The sequence below is a fragment of the Theobroma cacao genome, chromosome 1, assembly GCF_053813885.1.
Source record: "Theobroma cacao isolate CCN51 chromosome 1, ASM5381388v1, whole genome shotgun sequence".
In the NCBI taxonomy this organism is placed as follows: Eukaryota; Viridiplantae; Streptophyta; class Magnoliopsida; order Malvales; family Malvaceae; genus Theobroma; species Theobroma cacao.
In genome coordinates, this window is record NC_142639.1 from 40,038,735 (window position 1) to 40,060,608 (window position 21,874).

The 21,874-nt window shown below is 35.5% G+C and overlaps 5 protein-coding genes and 1 pseudogene across 9 annotated transcripts; all 6 read left to right on the forward strand.

Moving 5' to 3' along the window:
* Nucleotides 1-214: 214 nt before the first annotated feature.
* On the forward strand, nt 215-5,321 carry LOC18614155 (AT hook motif DNA-binding family protein). Of its 5 annotated transcripts, none has more exons than XM_007051771.3 (6): nt 215-718; nt 1,317-2,138; nt 3,093-3,160; nt 3,840-3,971; nt 4,257-4,418; nt 4,804-5,321. In XM_007051771.3, the coding sequence occupies exons 2-6, from the start codon at nt 1,709-1,711 to the stop codon at nt 5,029-5,031; spliced, it is 1,020 nt and encodes a 339-aa protein (XP_007051833.1). In that variant the 5' UTR covers nt 215-718; nt 1,317-1,708; the 3' UTR covers nt 5,032-5,321. The 5 variants fall into 5 exon arrangements, with proteins under 5 accessions (XP_007051833.1, XP_007051835.1, XP_007051834.1 ...); XM_007051773.3 differs by having other exon boundaries at nt 1,691-2,138; XM_007051772.3 differs by having other exon boundaries at nt 215-509.
* A 4,080-nt stretch (nt 5,322-9,401) lies between these two features.
* LOC18614158 (kiwellin-1-like) lies at nt 9,402-10,799 on the forward strand. Its single transcript, XM_088809347.1, has one exon. It carries the CDS (start codon nt 10,191-10,193, stop codon nt 10,752-10,754), a length of 564 nt encoding a protein of 187 aa, XP_088665473.1. The 5' UTR covers nt 9,402-10,190; the 3' UTR covers nt 10,755-10,799.
* Nucleotides 10,800-12,993: 2,194 nt separating this feature from the next.
* On the forward strand, nt 12,994-13,677 carry LOC148764813 (kiwellin-1-like; annotated as a pseudogene).
* A 527-nt stretch (nt 13,678-14,204) lies between these two features.
* LOC18614159 (putative ripening-related protein 1) lies at nt 14,205-14,976 on the forward strand. The gene has a single exon (XM_007051777.3). It carries the CDS (start codon nt 14,334-14,336, stop codon nt 14,910-14,912), a length of 579 nt encoding a protein of 192 aa, XP_007051839.3. The 5' UTR covers nt 14,205-14,333; the 3' UTR covers nt 14,913-14,976.
* A 364-nt stretch (nt 14,977-15,340) lies between these two features.
* LOC148764814 (putative ripening-related protein 1) lies at nt 15,341-17,533 on the forward strand. Its single transcript, XM_088803022.1, has one exon. It carries the CDS (start codon nt 16,719-16,721, stop codon nt 17,286-17,288), a length of 570 nt encoding a protein of 189 aa, XP_088659148.1. The 5' UTR covers nt 15,341-16,718; the 3' UTR covers nt 17,289-17,533.
* Nucleotides 17,534-18,940: 1,407 nt separating this feature from the next.
* LOC18614162 (kiwellin-1-like) lies at nt 18,941-21,325 on the forward strand. Its single transcript, XM_088810075.1, has 2 exons — nt 18,941-19,090; nt 19,189-21,325. Exon 2 carries the CDS (start codon nt 20,431-20,433, stop codon nt 21,001-21,003), a length of 573 nt encoding a protein of 190 aa, XP_088666201.1. The 5' UTR covers nt 18,941-19,090; nt 19,189-20,430; the 3' UTR covers nt 21,004-21,325.
* Nucleotides 21,326-21,874: the final 549 nt, after the last annotated feature.

A 21,874-nucleotide genomic window follows, 5' to 3' on the forward strand; every position in this document is an offset into this window, starting at 1 on the left:
AATAGCACACGTCATATAAGAGCGCGTGGGAGTGGACAGAGAGGCTTTCCATGAGACCGTATTTAATATTCAAAATTCCAACTTCTTACAAAGAAATAAATATCAGTTAGTATTATCCAAGAATAAACGCTTCAATTTTCTGTTGAATTTTGGTGTTTGTTTGTTTGTCAGCCTCTCTCTTGCCCTCGTTTAGGATAAAAGGCCTTTAGTTTAGTTAAGTCTTTTAACTCTTTTTGAACTTAAGCCAAGTAGCCAACCTCCCCGGCCCTCCCTAAAAGCAAAGCATCATCACTCACTCACTCGAGAAGAAGATGAGAGAGAAACCGAAGATAAAGATAAAACTTTTTAGATAGCAGGAGAGAGAGAGAGAGGGGGAGAGAGAAACAAAGAAAAGAAAGATAAACAGCTTTTATTATAGAGGGGAGAGAGTGAGTAAGAAGGAGAAAGAGAAAGCTCTGCCCTAGAAATATGCATCCCGATAAGGACTTGTGTATGCAGAGCTTTTTGTAGTAAGTAATAAAAAACGCTTTCCTTCCCACTTCACGCAGAAATGGCCTCTTTTCTGCATTTCTCAGTCTGCCTTTAATTCCCATAACTTCTCGCAAAGACTGCTTCACTTTCTTTTCTTTCTTTCTTCTTTTTTTTTTTTTGAAAAAACCCATCTTCTTCAAAGCTTCTTAGTTTCGAAAGGCTGGACCTTTAACCCCAGTCCACTAATGTAAGTTACTTTCTTTTTCTGGGTTTTTTTTTTTTTATAGAAAAGGAGCAAAAGATTTTACCCATTTCTGCTTAGTTTTTGAAGAGAGTTGCAGTTTAGTTCTTTCAACTCAGTTTGACTTTCTATACTGGCATTGGCTCCAGCTTTTGTCTGTTTCTTCCTTTTTTCTTTCTCTTTATTTTTATTTTGTGTGTAAATCGTTTTCTTTGGGTTGTGACTTTGAAGTGTGTTATGGTCTGGGGGTTTGCCGTGGAAAATGCTTGGTGTTAAAGGTATATAATGGGTTGGTGAGTGTGGACCTGGTTTTCAGTTTCCATCTGCTTCTTATTATCTTTAACATGAAGCCTTTATCTTTGTTTCCTGTGGTTTGGTAAGCTGTAAAATAGCTTGCATTTTTGTCTTTTCCTTCCTTTCAAGTTCTAAGCTTTTGATATTTCAACTCTTTTTTCTCTGTTGGCTGCTTTTAGATTCTTGGGTTTTGCCTTTTCCGCTTATAGTCTTGTAATTTCTTCCGTGGTTGTTTTACTAGTTCCTCTTTTTGTAACTTTGGCACCACTGTGAGCAGATGACAATTTATTTTCTTTTCTTTCATGTCTAGATTTGAGGAGCTTCGTTTGTAACGCTAAATGTCTCTCTTCGGTTTCTGTTCTGGCTGGATTTCCAGGGCCATGCGTCTGTGAATTTTGGTTTATTGGAATATGAACCATGAAACGAGTTCTTCATTGAATTCTTGTAATCTTTGATATGGCGTATTCTTTTCTCTGTCTCTCTTCATGTTGGTTCCAAGATCTATATCCTTTTCAACTGTTTAGTGCTCACAATTTGGAACTTCATGGGCGCGTTTCTGTTGTTTTGACTTTACAATTTGTATGGAGCGTTTGTCATTGCATTGAACTTTAGAAAAAATAGAGCTATCTTTTTAGTTTTTATAAATTGGCTTGTAAGTTGATTTGAAGGCGCATTCAAGTATAGGTTCTTCGAGGTAAATGCATGGATCGAAGGGATGCTATGGCATTATCGGGGTCTGCATCTTACTATATGCAACAAAGAGGAATAACCGGGTCAGGGTCTGGAACACAGTCTGGGATACATGGATCACCAGGCATTCATCCATTATCTAGTCCAAATGTACAATACCAATCAAGTATTAGTGCCACCACTATGGGATCAACGTTATCTGTAGAGCCTTCATCAGGAATTACCCCTCATAGTGTCAATGTAGGCACACCTTCAGCTGTGCCACCTAGTGAGACTGTGAAACGGAAAAGAGGAAGGCCCCGAAAGTACGGACCTGATGGGACTGTTTCATTAGCATTGACTCCACCATCAGCTACTCATCCTGGGACAATAACACCAACCCAAAAACGGGGAAGGGGGCGGCCACCGGGTACTGGAAGGAAGCAACAGTTAGCTTCCCTTGGTAAGATATTTTTTCCAATTTGTTTTTAATGTGTACAGCTTGATTATGCAGAACATTACTTGTAGCGGTGGTTTGACCTGGTGGAAATAAGCTTTGTTGCATTTTTTCTTGTTGCTTAGGGTAAAAGACTTTTGTTGTGTCCGCATATTTAGTCAGGCTTATGTCAATGCTGCCAATGAATCTGTTGTATTGCCAACTGGTCTGCTTTCTAGTTTCTACTAGTTGTTCTAAATTGCTGGCTCATTTGTGCTTATTTAATGCGGAGTGGGGTCAGAAGCCGCTTCCACTTGAAATGAATACTAGATTCCATCTCAATTAAAAAAAGCTGCCTATGGGACTCTGTTGCTGACTATATTATTAGCCTATTGGCCTGAGCATAATCCATGGAAATTTGTCCATTTTCAATATAAAATTTTGGAAGCAATAAAATTTCCAAAGCAGTTGAAATTTAAAAGAACAAAATTAGTGCAAGAGAAAATGAGATGAGCAACTTAGAGCTTGTCCAGAGAAAGGGTATGAATGCAAAAAGAAAAAAGCAGCAGCAATTAGAGTGTTTCAATGAGATGATTAATATTGCCTTTATGCTTGGCAACTGTTGTCAAATTGTATGCTCAGCTATATTGTTGGGAATATGCTGAGAGCTGATAAAGTTTTAGACTTTAAATATGTGTCAGTGACATATTATAATAATCAGGACATAAATATTCAAATGTGGAAGTTTTCATGACTAACTACATATCCATCTCTATAAGCTGAAATTCCATTTCTTTAGCATATGAACATGTAATCTCCTATCATAATGCTTGCAATTTAAGTAAACTTGTTTGCTAGCTGGATTTCTAAGCCTTTTGAAGGGCTACCTTGAGCTATTCAGCTCTGTTTAAAAGTGCTTATTCTGACATATTTTGTTCTTTCTATGTGAATGATGTTGCAAATGTTTAATTGTTTTGCTAGGTGAATGGCTGTCTGGTTCAGCTGGGATGGGTTTTACTCCACACGTCATCACCATTGCAATAGGAGAAGTATGCAACCTTTTCTTTTATCAAATATACTAGGGTCTCTACCCTTTAAATTAAATATACAAGAAATTAGGATTTTTTCACTGTCCGGGATGGTGGCAGCCAATCCATACCGTATTAGGCACAAAAGCTGCTTGGTCTATATATATTGTTTCCTTAACTTTTTATATTTTATGGTGAACTGGAAGTGCCCGATATTTGTTCATTTAAAGCATGATGATAATGCAGGTGACGTAGACATTGATAGAAAAATATAAGGAACAACAATTAGGAACTGTAATTTACTTCGTTTCTGTATCTTCTCACAAAACTGAAAATAAGTTTCCAAGGGCTAGGCTGTTATATGTTGTCCTTTATAAGGAATCAAAGGAGGAACATAGTTAGGCTTAATTGTCCCTGTTATTCTTCATAATTTTACATCTAATAGAACATTGCTTCTTAATTTGCATTTTCTATTTTGGCCCTGTATTTACAACTTTCTGAGCCAAGGCCACCTCTTTCAGTTGTGTGATAGATGAGGGAATTAAGTTTGTATTAAGATTGTACTCTGTTTTTCTTACAAAAAAGTAGATATTTTGTTTTAAAATGATACTTGTGAGGTATAAGTTTTTTAAATGTGGTACTATTTCTTTTGGCATGTTATCGTATATTTGTCTTGAAATTACTTCAAATTTTTTTGTAGGACATTGCAACAAAAATAATGTCATTTTCACAGCAAGGGCCAAGAGCTGTATGCATTTTGTCAGCTAATGGTGCTGTCTCTACTGTAACTCTTCGTCAGCCATCATCCTCGGGTGGTACTGTCACATATGAGGTTTGAGCACTCAATAAGCTGATTCTTATTTTGTTCTATGGCAGTTATGTTGAGAGGTTTAAGTTTCCTGTTAAGCTCATTCCTTGAATGCAATAAAAGACACTTAGATTGCATATTTTCACATATATATTCGGTCCAATATTGTTACAATTGTTAGTAGTTTCATTACTATTTAGCAAGCTCTTCAGTTCTGACATTAATTTCCTCTTTCTTCTGAAACTCTTTTTCTTAATGCATTCTTTTAGTTGATAAGCATATTTTTTCTTTGTATTCTGATTTCTGTAGGGGCGATTTGAGATATTATGTCTGTCAGGCTCTTACCTACTGACCAGCAATGGTGGCTCTCGCAATCGAACTGGTGGTCTCAGTGTTTCCCTTGCCAGTCCTGATGGTCGCGTCATTGGTGGAGGTGTTGGAGGGATGCTTATTGCAGCAAGCCCTGTTCAGGTATCTCTTTGGTTTCTGTGATATCTATGATGTTATCTCTAAATTCTTATTTGTAATTGGTGATTTATATCTGTTAATTAGACCCTCTATAGGTTTAAACTGGCTTTTTATGCATGCTGGTGTTTTTAAATATGGGTGTTAGGTGAGATTGGGCAGTTTCAACTTATTTAGGAATATCACTGGCAGCCTAGCTGTCTATTTTTTCAGGTCAAATTAATTTTGCCTGCTATGTCACAATAATACCATTCCAAAGGGTAGATCTGTTAAAACTATTATATGCTTTGGGTTATAATACTGGGGCACTTAAATTGTGTACCATGAGCATGGGATTCAACATGATCCAATCAACCTTTTATTTATCTTAAGCAAATGATGAATGAACCAGGTGATTGTGGGAAGTTTTCTGTGGGGTGGTTCAAAGACAAAGAACAAGAAAGGGGGAGGTCAAGAAGGTGTAAAAGACTCGGATCATCAGACTGTTGACAATATAGTAACTCCTCCTGGCATTTCGCCAAGTCAAAATCTGACTCCAACTTCAGCAGGTGTATGGCCGGGTTCACGATCAATGGATATGCGTAACACCCATGTTGACATTGATCTAATGCGCGGATGACGGTTTCCTCCTAATGGTATCATGAGCAATGTATATAGTTTGCTGTTGAAGGCCACCTGATTGTAATTTGAAAGCCCTATGGACAGAATAGAGGCCAGAAGATTTTTGGCTTGATGATTCTCACTTCATTTACCCAAGACAATGACAGACAATGGGATTTGTTCTGATATTTGTAGCTTGATGACAGCTAGTTCAAAGATTTTAGAACTCACTATTTCCACTAATCCTGAGAGGTACATTTCAATCTCTAATGTGAACCAGTTAAATAAGACATGCTTCAGTTCTCTTTATAGGTTGTCATGGTTTTATTTCAGTATTTTCCCCGACTTTCTTGACATTCTACCTGTCCATCCACTCCAGGGAAGATATCAAACATTAGAAAATACTAGTAATTTGCTTATCCAGGGTTTTTCCTCGTGGATTTTCCCAACCAGACGTTACAAACTGAAAAACAAGATAGTTATAGAGGGTCAAAATGCAATTTGTCTCCGAAATGTACAGCCAGTTTAATCAGTGAAAATCTAGAAAGTTCACCCTAGAATTCTATTAATCAGACTTGTAATCAAGTGATTGAGGAAACTTTGGAAGGGTATGTAATGGATCTATTTGTTTCAGAACACGTAACAGATGAACATGGAAATTAATTTGATGGCAAAGAGTGCTGTGAACATGTAAAATTAATCAACAGTACTTAAAGCATCAGACCAAGTAATGTCCAAGCCGATCCTATATTTCTTAGGCACCCCGATGGTTTTCCAGACAGCCTTTAAGGCATCAACAACGACGTTAGCACAAGGAGGTTGACAATCAGGCTGATCGTCACATGCCATTGTGGAATCACACTCATCAACCACCATGGCCACCACGCTGCGCCCATTACCCCTTATAGTGATATTGTGTAAGCACCTCTTCTTTTTGTTGAACCCATTCCCGTCGACAGTGCCACAGTTTTTTCAGATCATCGGGGTGGAGCTGATTTATATTTAGATATTCATTTTTCAATGGTCTTGTCGCTATGACCCACTGCAATTGAGACAATAGCAACTTACTCACAATAGGCCCAGAGAAACAAAGAGAAATCCTCCAAGATAGTTTAGGCACATGGAGATCCCCATCAGCTCAAAGTTATCTCAACTGTTCTGGCACGGTTCACTCAGTTTGTATTATATGCAAAGAATTGACAGGCCGAAAGGATCTCATAATTGCAACCGAGATATCATTTAATAATGAGCAGGCAATGGTCAGCAGGACCGCAACCTTGCCATCTCTTTCATTCTTGGACAAGGTTTTAACTTCATGCACCAAGGCCTGATCACAACAAATCTACAATACATCATAACAGGCAATCTTATGTCTCCAAAACTGTCTGGTAACCGGTGCCATGATCATGTGAAGCTGGCGTCGTACTGAGATGCTAGAAGACAAACTTAGATGACTCGGCCAAGACGAACATCTGACAGAGATACTCCGAGGGGATTTTTCTATAATTACCAAATTGTGGGATATGATTCGTACATGTTATTACCTCTACAATTTTATACTCTAGATACTATCTTGCATCATTATTTGTAACAATAATTTTGGCAAAAGAAAAATGCTTCTTGAAAGAGTAAAAAGGCCACAAAATTACCAGCCCCCATGCGATAACAATATTGTTGATGCATCGAAAGCAGTTTGGAAAGCCTTGGGAGTGCCCTCAAGCGACGGGGGTGGCATGGATATTTACGGGTCCGATGATGATGATTGATTTTCACAACTGCTTTTATATTTGTATAATTAAATTAAGGTTTCTTGTGTGTATTTTTGGGTTAATGTGTAACAGTTACATATATATTGTGACGGTTTACATTATAAATATAATATTTTGTTTCTCTTAACAATAAATTTCTCTGTTATTTCTTTGTACTTAATCTTATCAGATTTAAGTTTGAGATTTTATTTCCCTCAATTAATGTCAGTGTACAGAACATAGAAACTATCATTATTACTGTTAAACATTTTTTAAATGTTGAATTGAGTTCATCTTAAATTTTAAAGGTATGTTCAATGTAAAATCAATTGAAAATAAATATTTTTTATTATATTTAAATATATTTTTAATTTAATAAATATGATTTTTCTTAATTACCATTTTAATAGTTCGTTTCGTTGTCATTGTGATCCAGGCAAATTAAAAATATAATGAAAAATAAAAGTAGAAACAAAACTGTTAAAAGTATTGTCTGATTGGACAGAGTATTGCCCAATGTCCACATAATGTTTGATTTTGACAAGAGTATTGCCCAATGTCCAACTTTGACTAGAGAGTCAAAGTCTTTTATAATTAAACAGGAGTTACAATGATTTTATATTTTATACTTATACAAGTGCTACAAAGTTAGCATAATTAATCATTGGACTCGATAAGGGCTTAAACTGAGCTAGCAACTAAGCTAACTTCACCTGAGGACCAACGCTCTAATCAAGTAATCTAACTTTGACTAGACCCTACATGGTAATAACTTGTTAAAATAACAATTTAATCATCAATCCACGTGGACCGCATTATGATATATTATATAAAAAACTTTTATCACATTTTATTTTGAGTTTGTATTTGATAAAAGGCATATTAGCTGATATTCTATTTTGAGTTTATCTTTGATAAAAGACATATTATATAAAAATATCTTTAAACTATTTAGAAAAAGTTAAATAAGTTTTTATACTTTTATTTTAAGTCAAATAAACTCTTATATTTTTTTTTGAACTTTTATTTTGAATCAATAAACTTTAATACTTTTATTTTGAATTTACAAAATTATTCAAGAAAATTCAAATAAACTTTTATACTTCAATTGCATTCAATGAGGCCCTTTTACTTTTATTTTGAGTTAAATAATTTTTTTTACTTTTATTTATAGTCAAATAAACTCTTATAACTAATTATTGACTTAATCAAAATACTATTTGTTATTTTATGATGCGTGCTACTATGTGGTATGCTGATATATCATATTTAATTATGACGTGGCATATGAATTTGGCATAATAACATAATCATGTTACATTTTTTACTTTTCACATCAACGTCATGTTAGTGTCATGTGAATATAAAATAACAAGTGATATTTTGACTAACGATAATTAGTTTATCATTAGTCATAAGGGCTTATTTGACTCAAAATAAAAAATATAGAGACCTAATTGAACACAATAAAATAATAAAAACTTATTTAAATTTTTTAAAATAGTTTAAAGACTTATTTGAGCATTATACCATTTTTTTTTATATTGTAGAGTCTTTTCCCACCAAAATTTTTAAATTTAGTCACCTTCCTTTCTTATTTGTACTTTATGGTTTTTCAAATACTATTTAGCTCTCTTAAGTCAATTTTCTTTCTCATTTGCATTTTATGCTTCTATTTTCTCAAAATCTTCATATTTTTCAAAATAAAATGTAAAAAATAAAAAAAAAATAAAATTATATTGCTAGAAGAGATTTAAATTCATCAATCTTTAGTCTAATTGTGTAGGCATTACATAATAAATAATATTTTATTTGAAGCAATATAGTTATGTTTTGTAAGTAAATTGTTTGTCGTAATCTACAATTTATCTAGTAGAATTTATGATAAATTAATTTCAATTTTAATTGTTATTAACAAATTTTACTGGATTTAAATTAAAGCGAAGACAATGATAATGAAGAGCAAGGAGATGCAAAGCCAGGAGAACAGGTTGCCGGAACTTCGGAGAAAAAAGAAATTGCATCAAGCACATGATATAATGTTAGCTGAAGATATCATATTCTCTTAACTTAGGATTTCATCTTCATTGATAGTGATTTAGACCGACAATAAACCAAGTAATTTACTTTTTGATTTTGTCAAATATGTTTTCTTGTCCATCTTAATAAAAAGAAAGAAAATCATAATTCAGGAAATCTTTTAGAAGAAGAATATGATGCAAATATGGAATTGTTTGAAGATTTTTGGAAGAGTTAAATTGTTGTTATTGAGAGAATATTGCCATCTATTTTTAAAATCAAGAAAGTTTTTAACTCCTCATGCTCTTTTCCTAACAAAAGAACAATATCTTTAGCAACCTTTCCAGCTTAAGTAGAATAGTTCACACAGTAGGTTATGGCTTTCTTACTTATTTTTAGATAAAATAAAGTAAATACATAGATATAAGCTATAAACAAAAGTATTCCAGAATTTAAAAAATTTATTGAAATAATAAAAAATAATATATTTTAAATTTAAATATTAAAAGTTGTGATTAAAATATATATATATATATATAGAGGGATGGTAATGGGTACTCGCGAATATTTGATCAAATTATACAGAATGAAGATATCTTATATTCGAATTAAGATGAGTTTGACTAGTAATTTTATTACTTGCATGAGATTCGGGTAGGGTTTATATAACACCCTTTGAATATTCGAAATATATATATATATATTTCTTATTAGTCGTTTTGTCACCAAATTAAAGCCCTCTATTTTAGATAATCCTACTTAGTTTATGTGCATTTGCCTCGCAATGCGACAAATTTTTGCGACCAATTAGAAACAATAATGCCCAGTGCTTTAATTTATAAAGTTTTCTCGAGGTTACCTACTGCTTCTTCGGCTCTTTCGCTTGGTTGTTTCGTTTAAAAGGAATTTCAGGCCGAATGAATCCTATAACCATGTCCAATATCTCCATCAGCGTAGCAGAACTGCAACATTCTTGCCATATCATTTACTCTTGCAAGGTTTCTGCTTCGTCTAGGGTCAAGGCAATTGTTTGTTGATTAGTATAATCATAACGAACTCCCCTGCTTCCAACAAGCGATCTGGGTCTTCATCAACCGTTGGAACAAGTTACTGCTGCCACAAGATACCAAAAAAATGAGTCAAACCAGGAACATCCCACAAAGACATGTTAGCGGTCCATCATAATATTTGACTCCATACAGCTTATTGTCTCACTGTCACAATATTTTCAGCAAACAGATATAGTTGTTGAATGGCCGTATATAGTGCCTCACATTTGTCCTAATTTCATACTGAAGGACTGATATTTTGATCTTACTCAGGACTAATCTCTATATATTGCTTTTCTCCAATTGCAATTTTCCACACCAAAACATCAAAACAGAAGTATATATTGGAGTAAAGAAGAAAAATGAAGAAGCAAGTTTGTTCAAGCGTCTTCCTTCTCCTTTGCGTTCTTTTTCTGTTCCTAGGTGCTGAAGCTCAGACCTGCAATCCTAGTGGCAAGATAAGAGGGAAAAACCCTCCACCAGGGCAATGCAACCAAGAAAACGACTCTGATTGTTGCAAGGATGGCAAGTGGTACACAACATACAAATGTTCACCACCCGTGTCAAGCCACACGAAAGCAACACTGACACTTAACAGCTTCGCGGCAGGCGGGGACGGCGGTGCACCGTCAGAATGCGACAATCAGTACCACTCGGATGATAAACCGGTGGTGGCACTTTCAACGGGGTGGTTTAACCACAAAAAACGGTGTTTGAAGTACATCAACATATATGGTAATGGAAAAAGTGTGAGGGCCAAGGTTGTGGATGAATGTGATTCTACAATGGGATGTGATTCTGACCACGATTACCAGCCTCCTTGTCCTAACTACATTGTTGATGCCTCTAAAGCAGTTTGGAAGGCTCTGGGAGTGCCTGAAAGCGATTGGGGCGATATGGATATCTACTGGTCTGATACTGATTGATCACTTTTACCCATGTTTACAATGTCTGTATTAGAATAAACATTTCTTGTGTGTTTTAGGTTTATGTTTATATTATTATCAATGTAAAAGTGATAGCTCTAATGTTTTGTTTGTTTTAAGCAATACAGTATGTTTTAAATCTTCATCATCTGCTATGTTTTGACTTCTGACAATCCTTTCACTTTTTAGATAGCTTTCTGTTTGATATTTGCAAGTGGATATTGTTTAGGGTAAACATGTATAACAAATGACTTGTAGCATTCACGCTGATTGATATTGTTTACGATAGACAATATCGAGCCTCTCCTCCTTTCTTTCTAAATTGTGTGCAATTTTAGAACTTAAGAGTATGAGACAGTATCACATCTCTCACCTACCTATATCATTTGTTGTTGCATTAAGGGTAAATATAACAATATTTAAAAAAGTTTATAAATTATTTAAAAAATTTAAATAAATTAAATTTTTATAATTAATAATTAATTTAATTAAAATATCATTTGTCAACATATCAATATGTTATAATAGCTTATGACAAAACATATTGATTTGACGTAATAACATGATTATGATATTTTGTGTTTTTTACATTAATGTTTAATGAGTATATAATGACAAATGATATTTTGATTAAAGATAATTAATTAATTATTAATTATAAAAATTTATTTAACTTAAAATAAAAATAAATGAGATTGAGAAAAAAATAAATGAGATTAATCGCAGATAATAAAAAATAAAGATCTATTTAAACCTTTTTTGCAAAATTTAGAAATTTTTTTAACCATTATATCAAATAAAAACAAAAGATAAAATATGGATCAGAACATGAATGTTCTAATGTTTGGACTAAGGATAGAGACCTAGAAGGTGGAGGGGAAATTCTTGCTCCATGACATTCTTCTGTTAAGAGGTACAATATTTTGTATATAACTTGGATGCTCAACCTTTTCCTCCAAGCAAGAAGAATAAAAAGGCTATGTCAGCTTGTAACAATTGTCATCTCAGGGCATCAAAATCATCATTACTCGTTACCTTTTAGTCCCAAAAAAAAGACTTTTCCTTTGTTGTTTTTCCTTTTTTTTTGTTCTTTATTTTACCATTTTTTCTAAATATTTTCAAACAAATACTTTCAAAAAAGAAGTTATGATTTAAGATTGTTTTTTTAAAAAATATTTATAAGCATACATTTATGATCTTGGTGTTTGTATTTTTAACATGACTAAAATGTTTTAAATTTTTTATAAGAGAAACAAAGGGGGAACAAAAGAAGAAAAAAAAATATGAAAGCTTTTTACCATTATATAAGTTTTAGTTTCTTACATTTATTTTTTCTTAAATATTTTCTTTAAAAAAATTTGTACAAACATTATAAAATTAAAAAAATTCTCAATTTGTATTTGTAAAAATAATAAAAATGAACAACATTAATGCACACCCAAAAGAAAATTATAATTATTTTAAAAAATAAATTACAACTATAATCTTTTAAATTTATTCGATGAAATATCCAATATTTATCTCCGCGATAACTCGAGGGTAACGAGCTAGTCAGTGTACTATTGCTTAGTTGTCTAGTACCACGCCCTGCCACTTTAGATAATCGTACTTAATTTGTTCGCATCGGGCTCGCAACTGGACAAATTTTCGAGACCAATTAGAAACAATAATGTCCACTGCTTTAATTTAGAAAGTTTTCTCAAGGTTACCTACTGCTTCTTTGGCTGAGTTGCTTCGCATAAAAGGAATTACAGGCCTGGAGATCTTGCAATCAGAACTGCAACATTCTTGCCATCTCTTTCACTCTTGCAAGGTTTTTGCTTCGTCTAGGAACAAGGGAATTGTTTGTTGATTAGTATAATCGTAACTTGAAGTCCCCTGTTTCCAACAAGCAAGATCTGGGTCTTCATCAACTTTTTGAGCAAGTTCTATTGCTGCCATAAGATACTAAGTGAATCAAACCACGAACATCCCACAAAGATGCTCTAAGAGGGTTTTTCCAGTAATAGTTACAAAACTATGGGAAATGGTTCTATACATGTTAGCGGTCCACCATGATATTTGACTCCATACACCTTATTATATCACTGTCACAATATTTTCAGCAAACAAATAGACTTATTGAAGGCCGTATATAGCGCCACAAATTTCTCCTAATTTCCATATTGAAAGACTGATATTTTGATCTTACTCACGGCTAATCTCTATATATTGTTTTTCTCCAACTGCAACTTTCCACACCAAAACATCAACACAGAAGTATTGGATTAAAAAGGAGAAATGAAGAAGCAAGTTTGTTCAAGCGTCTTCCTTCTCCTTTGCGTTCTTTTTCTGTTCCTAAGTGCTAAAGCTCAGACCTGCAATCCTAGTGGCAAGATAAAGGGGAAAAACCCTCCACCAGGGCAATGCTACCAAGAAAACGACTCTGATTGTTGCAAAGTTGGCAAGTGGTACACCACATACTAATGTTCACCACCTGTGTCAAGTTATACGAAAGCAACACTGACACTTAACAGCTTCGAGGCAGGTGGGGAGGGTGGTGGACCGTCAGAATGTGACAATCAGTACCACTCGGATGACGATCCGGTGGTGGCACTTTCGACGGGGTGGTTTAACCATAAAAAAAGATGTTTGAAATATATCAACATCCATGGCAATGGAAAAAGTGTGAGGGCCAAGGTTGTGGATGAATGTGATTCTACAATGGGATGTGATTCTGACCACGATTACCAGCCTCCCTGTCCTAACAACATTGTTGATGCCTCCAAAGCAGTTTGGAAGGCTCTGGGAGTGCCTGAAAGCGATTGGGGCGATATGGATATCTACTTGTCTGATACTGATTGAATACTTTTACCCACGTCTGTATTAGAATAAATATTTCTGGTGCGTTTTAGGTTTATGTTTATATTACTATTAATGTAAAAGTCATACATCTTATGTTTTGTGTATTTTAAGCAATACAATTATGTTTTAACTCTTAATCATTTGCTCTATCCTGACTTCTGACAATCTTTTAACCTTTTACGTATCAATCTCATTACTACTGGAACCTGGCATTCGACCTGGCCGTTGGCAACTTCCGGCTAATTGTAGCTACTTAAATGAATCATCTCTCAAGCCAACCTTAATTAGTATTATTAGTACTACTAGTAATTTATCTTGTTCAATGCGGTAAGCAAAGTCCTTTATGCCCAATTTTCTGCAAGCTTTTTCCTTACCAGGAAACTTCACCAACCCTTTATCCTTGGATCAATCCGTGACGTTTAACAAAAGTTTTTGACTTGGACTTGTGGTAAATTAAACTCATAACTTCAAACTAATGTGGATAGACGACTTCTACTTGTGACTTGTGGTCAAGCAAAATGCCTTCCCTAACACGTACAAGGAAAACAACCCACACTTTCGCAAGTTAGACACGTAACAACCCGCACTTTCTCAAGCTAGGGCTGTTCACAATTTTATTTTGGATTTTAGGCCATAGCTTTTCTCTGTATATAGCTTATCCGAAGTTTGCATTTCTTCATAGAAGAACATCGGAAAAGAATAGTTCAAAAGAAAATATAAAAAGCAGGAAAAAGAATGAAGAAGCAAGTTCTATTCTCAAGTGTTTCTCGGTTTCTTTTCCTTTGTTTTCTTTTTCTTTTCATTTGTCTATGTATTAAAGCTCAGACTTGCGATCCTAGTGGCGATATACAAGGGACAACGCCTCCACCAGGGCAATGTAACCAAGAGAACAACGCTAGGTGTTGTGTAGAAGGCGAGTTTTACACAACATACGCATGTTCACCACCGGTGTCCGCCAATACGCTGGCTACCCTAACTATTAACAGCTTCCAGCAGGGTGGGGATGGCGGCGGCCCGTCAAAATGTGACAACCAGTATCACACGGATGCTGAACCTGTGGTGGCACTCTCAACGGGTTGGTTCAGCCAGGGCAGTCGTTGCAATAAATTTATTAATATCAATGGCTATGGGAAGACTGTGAGGGCGTTGGTAGTCGATGAATGTGACTCTCAGGTTGGTTGTGATGATCAGCATGCTTACCAGCCTCCATGTCGCAATAATATTGTTGATGCCTCAAAAGCAGTTTGGACAGCTCTGGGAGTGCCTGAAAGTGTGCAGGGTGAACTAGATATTACCTGGTCTGATGCTATTTGATCATTTTCACCACATTCGAAATGTCAATCTGAATTAGAATAAAGATTTTATTATGTCTATCAAATTATGGTGCAACCATTCTATATATGTGATCGAGCCCCTTCTTTCTCTCTTAGTTGTGTGTACTTTTAGGGTACGAGACAGTACTACATCTCACAGTTACCTTGTCATCCGTTTTCGTATTAAAGGTAACCCTTTTATATGGGGACACTCTTCGCAACTTTATGAAAATAAGGGTATGTGGCGAAATATTTATATTTTTGTTAATTAATGTTTCTGTTGAAACATGGTTTCATCTTGCTGGCAAGCTGATAGAAAGGCTGAAGGTTACAGGAAAATTCATAGCTGCAGATAGAAGAGTAGTTTATGTCGTTTTAAGCCTTTGTGCTAGTCGTTTTATCTTTATACGTTTTACCAGTTACCTTTTAGCTTGTTCACCAGTAATATTTTTCTTTTAAATGCTGTGTCGTTTTACTTGTTGTAGCCATTAGGCTGTGTGAGCTGTTTTGAGAATCTAAGCACAGATCCTTTGTGCCTTATATTCTCTCTGCTGTTTTGTATAGCCAGGTGTTCATACCTGGTATGCTGAGTCCTTATTTTTTCTCTCACGTAACCACCTATAAATACTATTCTTGTTTTCAATGAAAAGTGAGCTGTAGCTGTGCACTGGTTTTCTGTGCCCAACAAATTTCTCTCCAAATTAGCTATTTCCCTTGTTCTTGTGTCCATCAGATTTCTAGAATTCTTTGTTTTTCAACTTTGGTTGATATTTTTATTTAATATTTTTCATAAAAAAAGAAAAAATAAAGTGTCAACAAAACCGAGACTAAGAGTAAGAGAAACATGAATGTTCGACGGTTTGGTCTATAAGGGCAAAGATCTAGAACGTGGAGAGGAGAAGTTGTTGCTCCATGACATTCTTCTTTAACTGGTATCTTTGAGTGTATAACTTGGATGCTCAAACTTTTACTCCAGAGCAAGAAGAATAAATGCTATGTCAGCTTTTACTCATCTAGAGTTGTCAGCTTGTTGTTTAGGAAAAATTGCTATGGAGACGGTAAAATTCTCTGAAACATATAGCGAGAGGCAGATGCCTCCATCAGATGAATATGCAACGAGATCAAAGTTCAATATAGCATGTTTATCTGCGGAATCCCCTTTATTTATAGAAGAAATGTCTCCTTGGTTATCTCATATTAAAATCTCTCCACACCCCCCCCCCCCAAAAAAAAAAAATCTTACGGGGCAATATTTATTAGTGTTCTTTCCTAATATTCTATTTTGGCAAATATGTATTGTCAGATTCTATATCTGACTCATTAACCTGCTTAAAAACATTCCAATCCTAAAGTAGAAACAAGGTAGCAGCCTTGTTGCTTGGATATGTCAAGGTTATCGTATTCAACATTGTTGGATGCAGGCTAATCTGTATTTGACGTCCAAGCCTATCCTCTTTAATTAAATATACTCATGGCTCTGTACCATTTTAAATGGAATCAGACATGTTTTATTTACCAACAGACTGCTTTGTCAAGTGATGATTATTTTTTAATTGTGTTATGATTCCCAGCTGTGCAAAATGTGGCACTTTTTAACCTTTTCTGACAATTTGTTCGGCTAATAAGATACTTCCAATAAAATGGTGGAATCCTTGGAAGAGCAGACTTTAAAATTGTCGAAATCTGGAATTACAGGGTAGTTTGCTTGAGAAGCATGCACCCTTATTTCTATATAAACCCCCCAACTCTTCATGCTCCTGGCACCGGGCAATACTTAAGTACAAGGAGTTGATAGAAGAAGTAGAAGATGAACAGGAAGGTTTACTCCACTGTCTTTCTTCTCATATGCTTTCTTTTCCTTGTTGCAGACTGTTTTCTTGTTGAGGCATATACCTGCAAGCCCAGTGGCAAGATAAGAGGGAAAAAACCTCCTCCAAAGAAATGTAACAAAGAACATGATTCTGACTGCTGTGTAGAAGGCAAGCTTTATGATACTTACAAGTGTTCTCCAGAAGTTTCGAACCATACCAAGGGATTTCTGACTCTCAACGGCTTCGATAAGGGTCAGGATGGCGGCGGGCCATCTGAATGTGACAAGCGGTACCACAAGAATTCAGAACTTGTGGTGGCACTTTCGACAGGATGGTTCCACAAGCAAAAACGGTGTCTCAAGTTTATTAACATTTATGGTAATGGAAGGAGTGTTCAGGCTAAGGTAGTCGATGAATGTGACTCGACAATGGGTTGTGACGATGAACATGACTACCAGCCTCCGTGCGATAACGACATTGTTGATGCCTCGGATGCAGTGTGGGAGGCCTTAGGAGTTTCCAAAGGTCAGCGAGGTGGAATGGACATATACTGGTCTGACGCATGATTTCTTTCACCATATTAGCGTTGTTTAAAGCAAGAATGGGGGTCTGTAGATATATTTATGAATTAGTATTGCTGGTGTGATATTTGGTCCTAATGTAGATTAAGATATATGTATGAATTACCAGTCTCTGGTTTTCAGAAAAACTATTGACAGAAGAATAAGTCTTTTTTCTTGGGCTAGGCTAATGCTTATTAGTACTAGTACAGAAGAAAGACTAGATAATAATGTATTCATCCTTCTTTTTATTATCATTTCCTTTGCTTTACTAAGCTGTAAATTTATCTGAAAAGGAAAAAAACTGGACAGAGCTACTACAAATTACAAAAATGCTAGTCGAAAGTAACAGTAACCAATATCAAAGGCAGGAAAAATTTCACAGAACGAAAGCGGAGAAATAACTCTACTGGAAACAGAACTAGACCGACAATGACAAAAGAAAACAAAGACTACTAGCAAGTAATAAAGAACAAGAAAGAACCCCAAACAAGTACCAGACAAACAGAAGCAAGAGCTGTCTAAGCTGATGCTATTCTCAAGCAAAGGAATCTGGTAACACGGTTGCCCCCCAATGTTTGTAAAGCAGCAACCTGTGGCTCGGACATCAGTATCTATGGACTGGAATTCATGAACAAGCTTCCCTCAGATTTTATGAGGAAATCTTAAATTTCTTTCTAACAAAATATGATTTTGCAAGCAAGATTCAGAAGAGTGGAAGCAATAGACCTTCCCTTCAAATTGTTCTTTTTTTTGTTGGAACTCATCATTTCAATCAACTATAGCCTTATGTAGTTAAAATGATCCAAAGCCATTTGCAAGCTTTCTTTAAAATAACTACAAAATAAAGAATGATATGATCTCTAGTCTCCAAGTTTGTACGTATTTGAGTTAACAGACAAGTAACATTTACTTCTTGAACTCTGCAATCTGTCTTTGACAGCAAATCACTTTGAATTTTCTAGAAAGTAATAAAAGAATGCTTACGAATTGAATATTGGATTCCAAGCAATCCTATGCCGACCATTCCTTGGTAGCTTGCCTCTTTTGAACTCCCACGTGCCTGCAACAATACAAGTCCCTTTAGTAGAAGGATTCCAGGATCATATGCAAACCTCTAAGAGTTGCCATCAACAATTTTTTTTACTGCCTCATTAATCTTAATTAAATTTACAGCAAACTACATGAAACTTCATACATCCGGACTGGAGCTACCCCATGCTTCAAGCTGTTTTCATGAGCAGCTTCTTCCATTTTTTCCATCAAACACCTGATCAGAATCAAGTGCAACTCATCCTTAATGCTAAAGCTGAGGGAATTTATTTTGCTTTCTATTAAGATCTAATTCTCAAATGAGCAGTAACTATTTGATTTCTTGATGATAGTCATGACATTATATTATAATGATTTGTTTATAATTGGCATCTCATGGCATCAAAATCACCATGCTTGTTGCTTATCTAGTCTTGTCAGATGGTTGTTTGTGGAAAATGTACTAAATTTGGTATAAGGACGGCAAAATTGTCAGAAACATATGGCAACAGGTAGATGCGTCCAACGATGAATATGCAACCAGATCATTGCTCAGTATAGCGTGTTTATTTATGGATACCCCCTTGTATCTTAAGAAGAACATCTCGTTGTTTTCCTCACATTAGTACCTAAAAGAATCTTACAACAAAAAGATTTTATTTATTTATTTATTTATTTTTTCTGAGTTTGTTTCGGCAATGGTCATCAGAGTCAGATTCTAGTATCTCTGTCGTATTAATTGCTCAAAACATTCCAATCCCTTAAGCAGAAATAAGGTATTTACTTTCTTGTATATATCAAGTTCCACAGCTCCATATGCTGGAAGCTCTGCATTATTTTAAATTGAAGCACACGTGTTTTTATTTACCAACAGACTGCTGTTGTAACATGATGGTTTTTCCCATCAGAAGCTCCCTGGAGGCTTAGAAAGCGGATCTTGCTCATCGAAAGGTTGAAAAAGGAGGTGAAGAGATGGGAAATCAAACACATCTACAGGGAAACAAATCGGCTGGCTGATAGCCTTGCTAAGGGAGGAGTGCAAGGACAGGTTGATTTATTGAATGTCTTTGATTAATATCCATGTGTTGCGTCCTTCTGAGTGTGGCTGCTTAATAGGTGTTGTGTTTTTTATGCATCATTGTGATTCTGCTGTGTTGGTTGAAAGATATTCTACTGACTTGTGCATGGATGACGTTGGGAAGGATTATGTTAAACATCTTAGCTTTGAACTGAGGCGGCTTTTTGATGATGATCTCTGCTTTAATGCCTAATGGTGAGGTTCTGGTGTCAATGATTGTTACAGCTAATTTGTGGTTTGAGGTGTGAGTGATGGATAATGATGCTTTTGAGCCTGGTCTGAGAAGCTGAAGGTGATATTTTATGAAGAGCAACTTCAGAATTTAGAGGGTGTTAACTGCTCGGGTTCTTTTTCCCCTTCCCCAAATCTAAAAAAAAAAAAAAAACTACTCGGGTTCTTTTTGTTATAGCCACCTGGGGAGTACTGGTGTTAATGGGGAAGGCTTGTTTTGTGTTTCGATTTAATGTTTCTGTTTAGTTGCTTAGTGCTGTGTAGAGATTTAATGTTGTGTACAGTATTGATGAACCTTTTTACCAGTTGTGTTTTACCCGTGTTAGGAATTGCTTTTCTTTTTTTTGTTTTCTGGAAAGGTACAGGGGCTGGTTTTGTTGTTCTTTACTTGGGAGGCTCACTGATCACTAATGGTTTGTATAGTCTTTTGTGTATAGATGCTGTGGTGACTGAGGATTGTTATTCTCTAATATGAGAGTAACAGACCTGAATCAGTTTGTAACTTCTCTAGATGCGAACTTTTGGTTTCCTCTGTCATATCAACTTTCAAAAAAAAAAACATGATGATTTTTAACCCTGTAATGATTGCAGTTGTTCTTTCCGGTGTTACTTAACTGTTGGCGTAACTCATACGATATTTCTAATGTAATGGTGGGGTTTCCTCGGAAAAACAGACTGTAAACTTGTCCTAATCTTAAATTACACGTCAGATGTCTTGAGAAGCAACCATTGCTCGTTTCTATATAACTCCCCACCTCTTGATGTTTTCCTCACCGAACACAAGAAACAGTAAAACAAGTAGAGAAAATGAGCAGAAAGGTTTGTTCTACTGTCTCTCTTCTCGTCTGCTCTCTCTTGATTGTTACAGACTGTTTTATTGTTGAAGCAACGACAAAGACTTGCAAGCCAAGTGGCAAGATAAAAGGGAAAAAGCCTCCTGGGGAATGTAACAGAGACCATGACTCCGACTGCTGCGTAGAAGGCAAGCTTTATGACATTTACAAGTGTTCACCAGAAGTTTCGAACCATACTAAGGCAACCCTGACACTCAACGGCTTCGATAGCGGAGAGGATGGTGGTGCACCATCTGAATGTGACAACAAGTACCACAAGGATTCAGAACTTGTGGTTGCACTTTCAACCGGATGGTTCAACAACAAAAAAAGATGCCTCAACTTTATTAACATTTATGGCAATGGAAAGAGTGTTAAAGCTAAGGTAGTTGATGAATGTGACTCGACAATGGGTTGCGATGCTGATCATAGTTACCAGCCCCCATGCGATAACAACATCGTTGATGCCTCAGATGCAGTCTGGAAGGCCTTGGGAGTGCCTGAAGATCAATGGGGTGGTATGGAAGTCTACTGGTCTGATGCATGATTGATTTTCGTCATATCTGTAACGTTTAAAGCATAGAGAACAATGATACATGAAGATGTGAATTTAGTTGGTATGAAGCTTGGTCCTTATCTCGAGGACCTGAAATCAAATCCCTCTCTGATCAAGAGATTAATTAAGTCTAGTTTATGTTTGTTAGGCTAATGCTTACAATAAGTAAGGCTTTGTGACAGTATATCTATATCCACCTCCTTTTTAATTTCAGCTTTTACCTTTGATCTGTTTCAAGTTGTAGTTGTATTTAATTTCTCCCAATGCATATTTTCTTGGTTTGTAAGTTTATGTCCTTGAACTCCTTTTGTTATTTATTTCATAATATTGATTTCTGCCCCAATCGATGCAGTCAAATACTGATTTCATGTTTACCGAGATTTGGGGTCAAAATTCCAAATCTGTGACACCCCACTTCCCTTCAAGTGCTTCGATTCAAAGCTGAGATTCTGGAAATTGGATAAGATTCACTCGAATTCCTGACGGACACTCCACGTACAGTTAATGTTGAATTAACCAAGGACTTCTAAATAAGGACACAAAGAACAAAACTAAAGGTTAATCTAATGATCAGTAATGACACAATCAACACCTATTAAAACTTTTGTTCTGTTATGATTTCTGTTTCTTCCTTCTCCATGATACGTATGACGCCATTTAATTTGATTTTTGATATGGTGGCAGGATCTGCATAATGTATTTCTAAAAGAAACGTTGGAATTCTCGTAAAATAGGCCAATAAAATTGTCGTGACCTTGAATTACAAGGTAGCTATTTGGCGGCATGCACGCGTTTCTAGATAAATCCCAGCATATCTACTCAGGTTTCCTCACAAGACTAAAGGTAGAAGATGAACAAGCTG

Bases quoted from the DNA above. Each gene is read 5' to 3' on its own strand.
- LOC18614155 (XM_007051771.3), top strand. From the start codon at position 1,709: ATGGATCGAAGGGATGCTATGGCATTATCGGGGTCTGCATCTTACTAT. The intron at 3,161-3,839 runs GTATGCAACCTT...ATTTTTTTGTAG, and splicing joins TCACCATTGCAATAGGAGAA to GACATTGCAACAAAAATAAT. The intron at 3,972-4,256 runs GTTTGAGCACTC...TGATTTCTGTAG, and splicing joins GTGGTACTGTCACATATGAG to GGGCGATTTGAGATATTATG.
- LOC18614158 (XM_088809347.1), top strand. From the start codon at position 10,191: ATGAAGAAGCAAGTTTGTTCAAGCGTCTTCCTTCTCCTTTGCGTTCTT.
- LOC18614159 (XM_007051777.3), top strand. From the start codon at position 14,334: ATGAAGAAGCAAGTTCTATTCTCAAGTGTTTCTCGGTTTCTTTTCCTT.
- LOC148764814 (XM_088803022.1), top strand. From the start codon at position 16,719: ATGAACAGGAAGGTTTACTCCACTGTCTTTCTTCTCATATGCTTTCTT.
- LOC18614162 (XM_088810075.1), top strand. From the start codon at position 20,431: ATGAGCAGAAAGGTTTGTTCTACTGTCTCTCTTCTCGTCTGCTCTCTC.